Here is a 12,550-nt window from a genome sequence, read left to right as displayed (position 1 = left end):
TTTGCTGATGATGGTTATGACTACCATCATGCTTCATGATAGCATCACTCGGCAACTGCCATGCTTCACTGTAGGCATTACCCCAATCATTGGAACAGATGTGTCTACCCTTAGCTTTTGTATTTGAATTCAATTCAAGGTATTCTGATCGGCGCCTGGTGCGGAACCGGCCTAGGGATCGTTAGGAGTGTAGAGACATTGACTCAGGGGAGTGCAGGAGCTCTCCACGTCCCCGTTCCCTATCGCAGGGCCACCATTGTAATTGTTTTCCTGGTTTTCCCCTTTATTCTGAAATTCGCCCTGCTGGAGGCAGTGTATCCAGACATATGTGTACTACTGAAATTCACCTGCTGGAGGCGGTGTATCCGGCTGCACGTTCTATTATTTAAATTTGCCCTGCAGGAGGCAGTGTATCCAGGGTCACGCGTGTCATATAAATTCGCTCTGCTGGAGGCGGTATGTCCAGTCACACGTGACCATGACAATACAGACATTAACCATTTTTCCCCTGAGCAGCAGTGGACTACAATTCCCAGGGACCCTTGTTTCAGTCAGATGACATGGCCTGGAAGGATAGAAGGAGAGAGATAGGAGGAGGAGGAGGAGGGACTTGGGGGAGGGAGCTGGGCAGGAAGTGTAAGTAAATGTTCAGAGGAGAAGGAGCGTGGCAGCTTGCTGAGAGAGACGGAGCAGTGTGGATCTGCATTCCTCTATGCTGCAGAGTGTGGCAGCCCCCGCTGAGATACCCACACTGCTGGAGAGAGCGCGGTCCTGTCACCCTTTGAGGCAATTAACATCAAAGACCCGGAGAGTTCTGCCGACACTCCCACCGCATAAAGGCCTAAATCCTGCCGCCCCCAGCTGGTTTCCAGAGGACCCTCCGACCGTTTAAGACACACAGTGAGTGCCCTTCTGAGACTTGTGGTTCTACCAGCGCTATTTACAGTGAGTACACTACAACCCAGACTATTGACAGCAATATTCATCCAAGTGCACCAACGGTTCTAATTTGCACGCCAACATCTGCGGCACCTGGGCCCCAATGTTTGGACTGAGTTACTACCAAAGAGGGGGAATCTGCTACGTTATATTTGCAGGGTCAGAGTAGAAGTAGACAGAGATGTGTTTACGACTTTTATAGAGCACAGTTACTTGTATTGTATGTTATTCCTTTAAACCCACCTCAAATCTGCTGCATAGCAATAAATCTGTTAAACAAATTTACTCCTGTTCCCCGAGTGTGTGTACTGAGCTGTGGCAGGAGTTTTCTGAATCAGCCCCTGGCAGAAGATAACTGTCCTTCTGCAGTCCCAGAGAGAGAGCTCCAATCAAGATTCGAGTGGAGGCACAGCGCCCTAGAGAGGCGAGACCCCCCATAGCACCCAGTGTACTGTGGTAGCCCTAAAGGGCTGTTACACACATACAGGCTTGGACTGGCCCACAGGAGAATCCTCTGGAGGGCCCCTGTGCAAGACAGGGCCACCAACCTCTTATATGAGCAGTACTTGGCACAATAACCTTGAATCACTATGTACAGACAAAGTCAGCATATTATTCTTTTAACAATCTACCTAGTTCATTGTTATATAAACTTGTGATTGAGGATATTGTCACATTTGCATGAAGCTGAAGAGTGGGGCCCTAGAGTTGGACTGGGGAGCCAAGGGCCAACCAACACTGGGCACATATACATACTGTCTTGTCTGTGAATCGCATGGCTTGTAAGAGTTGTCCTACTCACTGCGTGCACCACTCTGCTCCTCCCAGTGTCAGATCATCTAGTAGGGCATCTTTGTGCAAAACTTACAGCACTGCTACATCCTCCTTTTGTTGGAAAGTATCAGCCTGGCTATAGAGAGGTGCAGTCATACTGTAGAAATTTAGAACCAATGTATTCTGCAGAGTTTTGCTTTACTGGCATAACCCCTGCCAGCAGTGGATATATTAGACAGCTCTTCCTTCTACACCATGCCTGAGCTTAGGTCCTAGCTGCAGTTCATCACTAGTTCCCCGTCAAGGTGCATTATTGTTTTGACTCTCTACTTACCGACACAGATTATTTAATCATTTAGTCTGATATCTCTGTTCTTTACCTCTGTTTCATATTTTGAATCTGTGCTGCCGCCCACTTCTCGGACTGTCTAACCATGTCTCGGTCTTCGCTCTTTGTGCGTCGTATTTGTACCTTTGTCCCCCTAGTCAGTTGCGGCAGGTCCGAGCACTGTCCTGGAGTGGCAACTGGTGACTACCCGAGCGTCCCATACCTATCTCCACAACCAGAGGCTCCAGTGAAGACCAGGTAGTCACTTAGTTACACCTCTCCAAGGTAAGTACAGCCAGCGCAGTCCACACCCACCGTCATTGCACATATCCTGGTCCAGTAAGAGCAGGTTTTATTTAAATCTAATATTCTTGTATCAATTACCTCGGGATGTGTAAACCAAGAGCAAAAGGTAGGAAAGTGACTAACTTTTTTACAAGGTACACAGCACAGCCTAAAAAGTCAACTTTATAAACATGTATATTCGGTTATAAAAAAAAAAATAGATAAAAACTATGAATTCAAATCTTATTTCCATACATAGATTCTGAAAATAAAATTCTGAGTATAGAATTCTTGGGAGTCATAACTAGATTCTTACTTTGTATCTCGGGATATTTCATCATTAGAAGAAGACTCCATTGTAGAGTGGCCGAGGTTGTCTCCATCCCAGCAACAAGCAGGTTGGTGATAATCACAATTAAATTTTCATTGTGGAAAAAAGATGCAAATTCTGATTTTTCCTTAAAAATTTAAAACAAATACAAATCTCAGAAAAAAGCCAACGATGAAACAAGAGGGGATTATAGGGAAGAGAGATGGGAAGCGCAGGCTTCTAAGTGTAGTAGTTGGTTTCCAAGGGTATATACTCAGTGTGAATCCACTCACCTATTTGGTGTCTTGAGATACTGCGTATAGATCCAATCCATGATCACTCCATTCCTCTTTTCATTGTTTGCTGGAAAGATCTGGGAACTAGTGGGAGCACTGGACAGCTCTTTCATAGGCGATAACACTTGGTGAAAATTTTTCCCAGCAATATGCGCTCCTGAAGGATGATGATGATGGAACTCGATATTCAGATTCAAGGAGGATTTTTATTTAAAACTAGAACACAACCGATTTCAACTTCTTAGTCTGGAGTCACACACAACGTATAAAAAAAACAAACAAAAAAGCTCAGTTTTTCACGGAAGAGAATCGCACAAATGTTTCATGAACAGTGATCCGTACGTCATCCATGTGCAATGCAAGGATGCTTTTTTCTCGCATCGAAGTATCCGTATGGCAATATTTTCTCCCCGCCATACAAAATGGACATATAATGGATCCCAATGACAGGTTAAAATATACTGCTCAAAAAAATAAAGGGAACGCTATAACATAGGATGTGGTATTTTAGCGTTCCCTTTATTTTTTTTTGCGCAGTATAGAAAAGAAAGGATATATACACATAGAATACACACACACACTGTGTGTGTGTGTATATATATATATATATATATTATATATACACACACACACACACACACACACACACACAGTATATATATTATACACACATTTTTCATGGACAGATAGCAGAATAGCCGATAATTCGATTGCCGGCTTCTGTAAAATCATTACAGAACCCGACATGAAATGACACATGGTTTACATACAGTAACCATTTCATTTAGACTTACTGTATGTCGTCTTTGACTAATAATTAGATTAGTGTATGTACATAAAATTTAGGACATGTAGATGTTAAATTAACGTGAACATTCGTAAAAAAAAATTGCATGGGCTCCCGCACAATTTTCTCCGCCAGAGAGGGAAAGCCAGTGAGTGAGGGCAGATATTACCATATACATGTAGAAAAGCTACTGACCAAAAAAGCAGGGATCACCAAAAGGAAATAAGGTGTATTGCTCTACAGAAGATACACAAATAAAGTTGCCCAGAATGTCCTAATAACCCTTCTGTAGAGCATGTTTTGTGTGTCTATTTCTCATATGGCACGACTTGTTCTCATCTACCTTGGCTTTACCTTAACCTGTCCTTGTATTTTTATTCATATTGCTGCAGCAGTATTGTTGGACATGTTTTGAGTCCATATCTATTGATACATGGATAACTTTTAGGTTATTATTAGTGGCATGTATTGAATCATGTATATTCTGAATCACTGTTACTGATTACCTTCTGTTATATACTGCTCTCTCCAGGCTATTTGTATTCACTGCCCAACTATTTTAGCTCCATGGGGGATGCTTGTTTGGCTTTCTCAGGAGCCTTGTGTATGATCTGTCATGTGTTATGACTTTTAACTGTTTTTATATTTGTGTTGTCAATGGTTGTCCAATAAAAATTATTATTTCCTTTTGGTGATCCCTGCTTTTTTGGTCAGTAGCTTTTCTACATGTATATGGTGCTATTTTCTTGCTGACTGCAGGAGGATCCTACTATTGTATTTGGTGGTGCCCTCCTTGGTTTCACTATCATATGAGGGCAGATATTAATAGCCTAGAAGGGGACCATGGCTATTGGCCCCACCATGGCTACAAACATCTATCCCCGCCACCCCAGAAAAGGCACATCTGTAAGATTCGCCTTTCCTGGCACTTAGCATCTCTATTCCCACTGCCATTGTAAACTAGTTAACCCGTTGTGATGGGTTGCAGTGGGGGACTTGACTGAACAGCAGAGAGGTATGTATATTGTTGTTTTTTTATTTTAGTTTTTTTTTTTTTTTAACAGAACAAGGGCTTTTTTTGGATTGGCAGTTTATATTTGGTAAAACAGTGTATTTATTTAATTAAAAGAATTTTTAATAATTGTGTGTTTGTCTTTTTTTTAACCCTTTGCTATTCTAGGGTTAATAATGGAGAGGTGTCTTATTGACACCTCTCCATTATTAACCAGGCTTAATGTCACCTTCCAATAGCAAGGTGACATTAACCCATTATTAACCTGTCATTGGGCTCCATTATATGTCCATTTTTAAAGCCAGCGAGAAAATCTTGTCATACGGATGCTTAGATGTGAGAAAATCGAATCCTCGCATGACAGTCGGATGACATATGGATCACTTTTCATGAAACATTTGTGCGATTCTGCGCCGTGAAAAACAGACCGATTTTTTTTATATGTTGTGTGCAACTCCGGCCTAAGAAGTCGAAACCAGTTGTGTTCTAGTTTTAAATAAAAATCATCCTTGAATCAGAATATTGAGTTCCATCATCACCCTTCAGGAGCACATAATGCTGTGAAAAAGTTCTCAGAGCCATAACTTGTTTATTTTTCCATCAATATGGCCGTGTGAGGACTTGTTTTTTGGCGGGACGAGTTGTCCTTTTGAACGAGACCATTGGTTTTACCATGTATACTGGAAAACGGGAAAAAATTCCAGGTGCGGTGAAATTGCAAAAAAAGTGCAATCTCATACTTGTTTTCTGTTTGACTTTTTTTACTAGGTTCACCAAATGCTAAAACTGACCTGACATTACGAGTTCATAGACACCAAACATGTCTAGGTTCTTTTTTATCCAAGTGGTGAAAAAAATCTAAACTGTTTAAAAAAAAAAAAAAAAAATTGCTCTGTTTTCTGATACTCGTAGCGTCTCCATTTTTTGAGATCTCAGGCTGGGTGAGGGATTATTTTTTGCATGCTGAGCTGATGGTTTTCATGATATTTTGATGCAGACACAATCTTTTGATCGCCCGTTATTGCATTTTAATGCAATGTCGTGGCGACCAAAAAAAAGTAATTCTGGCTTTTTGACTTTTTTTTCTTTTTAATGGATAGATCGGGCAATTCTGAATGTGGCAATACCAAATGTGTATGGTTTTCTTTTATTGTTTAATTTTGAATGGGGCGAAAGGGGGGTGATATGATCTTTTATATTTTTAAAAGGGAATCTGTCACCCTATCGGCTGCGGCCACCGCCATCAGGGGCGCAACTACAGCATTCTGTAATGCTGTAGATAAGCCCCCCATGTACCCTGAAAGAGAAGAAAAAGGAGGCGAAAAATATGGTGACAGATTCCCTTTAATTTTTTTTTTTTTAAACCTTTGGCATGCTTCAATAGCCTCCATGGGAGACTGGAAGCTGCCACAATCCGATTGGCTCTGTATAATAGAGGCGGTGATTAGATCTCCTCAATATAGCAGAATTACTCACTTGCTATGAGCACCGATCACTGGGTGGCGCTCACAGCAAGCCGGCAATGACAACCATAGAGGTCTCCAGGAGACGTCCGATTATCATGCTAACACACTGATGACCCACGATCACGAGACGCAGGTCACCAGTGGACATATTTCCAGAGGTTGACAGCGGTGTTTAAATGGTTAATAGTCGTGGGTGGATCGCGATTCCAACCGCGGCTGTTCTGGGCACATGTCAGCTTTTTAAAACAGGTGACATGTCCCGGGAAAGATGTGGGCTCGCCGCCAGAGCACACAACAAAAGGGAGGGAGTCCATCATCGTCATATTATTAGGTCTGATGTTGAAAAGGGGTTAAAAAAAAAAGGCAGTACATAATAGTCATCATATGCACTGGGCACATCCTCTGATGGTGATGGTATAGCAACTCAAGCGCTAACAAATATTTTAGTACTGCACTTTTCCAAAAGTTTAGACGTGTTTTAATTTTGTGATTGATGAGGGACACCGATGGCTAAAACAAAGAACTAGAAGTGCACGGCTGAGTAACACTCTTCAAGACTTAGGACTAGAGATGAATGGCAAAATTTGAATTTGATTGTTTGGACTTTCCCTGAAATCCAAATCATGGAGAAGTTATTCTCTACGGATTTCATGTCCCCATTATGCTCTTGGTATTTCATTACACTCACCCTCTGCTAATCTCTGGGCATCGTCTGCTACTCACTGCATCTTTTTATCTCCCGCTGCTTACATTGGAAGCTTCGGTCTTCTCACGCCAGTGTACAACCCTCCGCGACGCTGTGAGACGCAGAATTCTGTCACAGTGAAATAAGACCAAAGAGTCACACGCAAGTGAGGATCAGAAGATGCGGCGAGGACCAGACGGGCTGTAGAGGTCATCAGTAATGTGAAAATAGTGATTTTGATTTGATTTTAGAAAAACAAAGAAAATCTGAATTTTGACAAATGCGCATTTTTGTAAAATTCTACTAGAATTGAATTGCACTTGGATTTATTTGATCATCTCTATTGAGGACAGGCTAAACAGAAAGTCTTGTCAATGTTGGAGGAGAGGAGAGCAGATGAGATACAAAAAGGACGCAACACTAAGCAGATAACTATTTGTTTCTAAAAGAAAGGGTCAGAAGGGATTTCACAACCAGAGCCCCCACTGATTTGGACTGACATCAACATGTATTTTTTTTTTTTTTAAAGGGTGGTTTCACATTAGCGTTTCAGGGTGCAGCGACGGCCTGCGCACGGCCGCCGCTAAGCACCACCCCCTGCCGCGCCTCCTCCGGTAGCTCCGCCTACGGGCACATGACGCTGCATGCGTCCCCTATCTTTATCACTGGGGACGCAGGCCGTGCTCAGTATGCGTTTGGCGGCGCATGCGTCCTTTTGACGGTGCGCCGACCAGAGCCAAACGCAACCTGTTGCAATTTGGCTGCGCTCGGCGCACCGTCAAAAGGACGCAGGCGCCGCCAAACACATACTGCCCATGGCCTGCATTGGGTGTAAGATTTTAAAGACTTGTAGATCTCTTGCTCTTCTAACTGTTTAATTTCAATCATTATTCTGAAGAGCTGACATACAGTACCTCTTGTTGCTTGACAAAAAAAGCATCTATCAGAGTCCGCTGATCATTTACATCTAGCTGCTCTTTGTGCTTCGTGAAGGACGCTGTAAAGAACCTTTCAATCTCTTCCGAATTTTCATTCATTTTTCTGTGATCTCCTGGTAACCATCGAATCAGAGAGGTGAAAGCGTTGTACAACTGCGGAAAACAAACAGTGAAGTAGTCATTTCCCATGTATCCCATCTTATTCCTAAAGAGTTCTCTCTAGGCTTTATTTTAGCTAAACAATTGAAATGCTCAAATCTTCTGAAAATGTTGTCAAGAAGATTTATTCAAACTGGTCAATCAATGCCATCTGAATACATAGTGGTGGGAAGGGACTAGCTAGGAAAAATAAAAATACAGAATTTTTCTTTATTATTATAGCTGTCCCAGGTTTTCAGGTTTGCCCCCTCCCACCTACCCTGCACCCTCGACTCCCCAGCAAGATTCCTCTTGTCTTATGTTGGAGTTGAGGATGTGCTTGCTACACCTCACATAGTCACATGGACATGTCGCACATGATTAAACTCTTAAGCCCCAAGGGTGGTTTGCACATTAATGACCGGGCCATTTCTTACAATTCTGACCACTGTCCCTTTATGAGGTCATAACTCTGGAACGCTTCAAAGGATCTAGGAGATTCAGACATTGTTTTCTCGTGACATATTGTACTTCATGTTAGTGGTAAAATTTCATTCATATAACTTGCGTTTAATTGTGAAAAAAACAAATATGGAAAAAATTTTGAAAATATTGCAATTTTCAAACTTTGAATTTTTATGCCCTTAAAATAGAGAAATATATGACACAAGGTAATTACTAAATAACATTTCCCATATGTCTACTTTACATCAGCACAATTTTGGAAACATTTTTTTTTTTATTAGGAAGTTATAAGGGTTAAAAGTTGACCAGCGATTTCTCATTTTTACAACAAAATCTACAAAACCATTTTTTTTTTTTTTTAGGGACCACCTCACATTCAAAGCCACTTTGAGGGGTCTATATGGCATAAAATGCCCAAAAGTGACACCATTCTAATAACTGCACCCCTCAAGCTACTCAAAACTACATTCAAGAAGATTATTAACTTTTCAGGTGTTTCACAGGAGCAGAAGCAACGTGGAAGGAAAAAATGAACATTTAACTTTTTAGTCACAAAAATGATCTTTTAGCAACTTTTTTTATTTTCCCAAGGGTAACAGGAGAAATTGGACCCCAAAAGTTGTTGTCCAATTTGTCCTGAGTACGCCGATACCCCATATGTGGGGAGGAACCACTGTTTTAGCGCATGGCAGGGCTCAGAAGGGAAGGAGCGCCGTTTGACTTTTTCAACCTAAAATTGGCTGAAATTGAGATCGGACGCCATGTTCCGTTTGCAGAGCCTATGATGTGCCTAAACATTGGAAACCCCGCACAAGTGACCCCATTTTGGAAACTAGACCCCCTAAGGAACTTATCTAGATGTGTGGTGAGCACTTTGAACCCCCAAGGGCTTCACAGAAGTTTATAACGCCCGGGCGTAAAAATAAAAAATAATTTTTTCCACAAACATGATTGCTTAGTCCCCAATTTGTTATTTTCCCAAGGGTATCAGGAGAAATTGGACCCCAAAAGTTGTTGTCCAATTTGTCCTGAGTGCGCTGATACCCCATATGTGGGGGAGAAACACTGTTTGGGCACACGGCAGATCTCGGAAGGGAAAGAGCACAGTTTGACATTTTCAACCTAAAATTGGCTGAAATTAAAATCGGACGCCATGTTCCGTTTGGAGAGCCCATGATATGCCTAAACAGTGGAAACCCCCCACAAGTGACCCCATTTTGGAAACTAGACCCCCTAAGGAACTTATCTAGATGTGTGGTGAGCACTTTGAACCCCCAAGGTATTTTGCTAAAGCTTATAATGCCCGGGCGTGAAAAAAAAAATTAATTTTTTTTTCCACAAAAATGATCTTAGTCCCCAATTTGTTATTTTCCCAAGAGTATCAGGAGAAATTGGACCCCAAAAGTTATTGTGCAGTTTGTCCTGAGTGCGCTAATTCCCCATATGTGGGGGATAAACACTGTTTGGGAACACGGCAGGGCTCGAAAGGGAAGTAATGACGTTTTGGAATGCAGACTTTGATGGAATGGTCTGCAGGCGTCATGTTCCGTTTGCAGAGCCCCTGATGTACCTAAACAGTGGAAACCTCCCACAAGTGACCCCATAAGGAACTTATCTAGATGTGTGGTGAGCACTTTGAACCCCCAAGTGTTTCGTTAAAGCTTATAATGCCTGGGTGTGAAAATATAAAATCCTATTTTGTTTCCACATAAATTATTTTTAGTCCACAATTTTTAATTTTCCCAAGAGTAACAGGAGAAATTGGACCCCCAAAGACTTTGTCCAATTTGACCCGAGTACGCTGGTAGCCCACATGTGGGAAAAAACTGTTTAGGCACATGTCGGGGCTCCAAAGGGAAGTAGTGACGTTTTGGAATGCAGACTTTGATGGGTCTGCTGGCGTCATGTTCCGTTTGCAGAGCCCCTGATGTGCCTAAACAGGAAAAAACCCACATGAGACATCATTTTGTATACTAGGCCCCCAACTACACTAATGTAAATTAGTAGTGCATGGAGGTGTGGTACAATTTGAAGCAATCCTTCATACACAGGCCAGGTGTCGCACTGGTAAATGGTGTCCTTGCATATTCCCTTTTTGTAACACACTCGGCACCTTTTTTGCGGCTTACCTTTTCTACCAGTTGGCGGGACCACCCCCGGAAAATGCTGACCTGGTACGATACGAGCACCTTCAGTTCCGGAAGTACTGGGACCCGCTCCTTCCTGAGCACCAAACATCAGGGCTTTAACCACTACCTCATGGAAATGAAGGTACGACATATCGGTGGGGTGTGCACATTGTGACAGCAGGAATGCGTTGAGCATTGCCATTTGTACGATGTGCATGGCCAGCTTTTTGTACCACACACTTGTCTTTCTGAGAGCATTGTACGGTTGGAGGTATTGATCGGAGAGATCAACGCCCCCCATGTTTTGTTGTACCCCACTACACAGGTTGGTTTTCAGACCTGTGTGGAGGTACCCCGTACAGTGCAGAGGGTGCTGCCATCACCGTGTATGGTGGTCAAGAGATGGACATCCCTCTTGTCCTTGTACTTGACCACCAGCAGGTGGTCGCTACATTGGGCTCTGCTCTCACCTTTTCTGAGCATCTGCCAATGTAGAGTCTTTGGAAGGCCTGTCTGATTTTTGTGGACAGTACCGCAGGCTGCGGTACCTCGCGCAGAGAGGGATTTGTAGAGTGGGATGCTGGTATATAAGTTATCAGTGTAGAGGTGATAACCTTTATCCAGCAGTGGGTGAATCAAATCCCACACAATTTTCCCACTCACTCCCAGGACAGGGGGACACTCAGGGGGTTCAATCCTGGTGTCCTTTCCTTCGTAGACTCTAAACCTGTGAGTGTACCCTGAGGTACTCTCACAAAGTTTGTAGAGTTTGATTCCGTACCTGGCCCTCTTACTGGGCAGGTATTGACAGAATCTGAGCCTTCCCTTGAAATGGACCAAGGACTCATCCACGCTGATGTTCCTTTGGGGAACGTACACTTCAGCAAACTTTTTGTTGAAGTGTTCGATGACCGGCCGAACTTTGAACAGACGGTCAAAGTTGGGGTCATCTCGTGAGGGACACAGTGCATTATTGGTATAATGCAGAAACTTGTGGATGGCCTCAAAAAGCGTCTGGACCATGACCATTCGGAACACTGGCGTGTATAAATATCAACACTCCAATATTGCCGAATTTCCGGCTTCTTCAGCATCCCCATGTGGAGGACCAGGCCCCAAAACTGCATCATTTCAACTGCGTCCACAGGAGACCAGTTGGAATATGTTGAAATCGGGTTTACCGCCAAAAATTGACGAGCGTACAAATTAGTTTGCTCCACCATGAGGTTAACAAAATCATCAGAGAAAAAGACTTTTGAAAAAGTCTATTTCTGTGAGGCCGGTGGTGTCAAACTTGATTCCTGATTCTGCCACAAAATCAGGAATCAGTGGCTCGTAATTTTCGGGGGGCGCAGTCCATACAGGGTCTACTGAATCAGCTTTGGGCATGGTGGGCGCTGCCTCATCTTCTGTCCTGGAGCATCTGCGTGGCGGTTCCACAGGACTCCCAAGGAGGAAGATGAGGAGGGGGAAGAGGAAGAGGAAGAAGAATCCGAAAAATAAAGAAAAGTCGGATCGTCATCCTCGCTATGTGTCTGAGGCAAGGTAAGAATATGCCTCCTCCATTGAATAGCGCTGTTGGGACGAATGCGATGGGCGGGACATTTTTTGTGAAGGTGGTGCTTGGGTGTACTTTATTTACAACTATTTGTATGTGTGGGGGGCTAGTGATTGGTGCACACTATCCTGTAAAGAAAAAGCTAAATAGAAAAAAGGAAATGGGGAGAAAAATACCTGTGAAAAGAAAAGTCTAAAACAGCAGGCCCTAGCTCTGATAAGTGAACGGTGTCACTTATCAAAGTTCAGTGGCGGCTGCTGGGTGTGCGTACAGGTGTGGTGCAAGGGGGGTGAAAAAAAGGAAAATCAGCAGGCACAAGCTCTGATAAGTGAACTATGTCACTTATCACAGTTTGGCAGTTGTGGGATGCGAAGAGTTGGCGCTAAAGGGGGCTGCTAAATGTGCGCACAGAGGCGGCGCAAAGGGGATGGAGGGGGTAA

At 43.1% G+C, this 12,550-nt stretch overlaps 1 protein-coding gene across 3 annotated transcripts in view; it reads right to left on the bottom strand.

Moving 5' to 3' along the window:
- LOC141098549 (cytochrome P450 2K1-like) overlaps nt 1-12,550 on the bottom strand; it is a 71,953-nt gene that overhangs the window by 19,129 nt on the left and 40,274 nt on the right. For all 3 annotated transcript variants that reach the window (XR_012234283.1, XM_073586431.1, XM_073586432.1), the window contains exons 7-8: nt 7,797-7,973; nt 2,643-2,784 (exon numbers count right to left, since the gene is read on the bottom strand). Coding sequence is in view for 2 of the 3 variants with exons in the window: in XM_073586431.1 (XP_073442532.1) it covers nt 2,643-2,784; nt 7,797-7,973 (319 nt within the window). In the remaining variant the exon portion in view is untranslated. The remainder of the gene's footprint in view (nt 1-2,642; nt 2,785-7,796; nt 7,974-12,550) is intronic.

Source organism: Dendrobates tinctorius, unplaced genomic scaffold (assembly GCF_039654945.1).
Source record: "Dendrobates tinctorius isolate UK_male_01 unplaced genomic scaffold, ASM3965494v1 ptg000093l, whole genome shotgun sequence".
Classification (NCBI taxonomy): Eukaryota; Metazoa; Chordata; class Amphibia; order Anura; family Dendrobatidae; genus Dendrobates; species Dendrobates tinctorius.
Note: the sequence above shows the minus strand (reverse complement) of the source record. Positions and strands in the feature narration are given on the sequence as shown.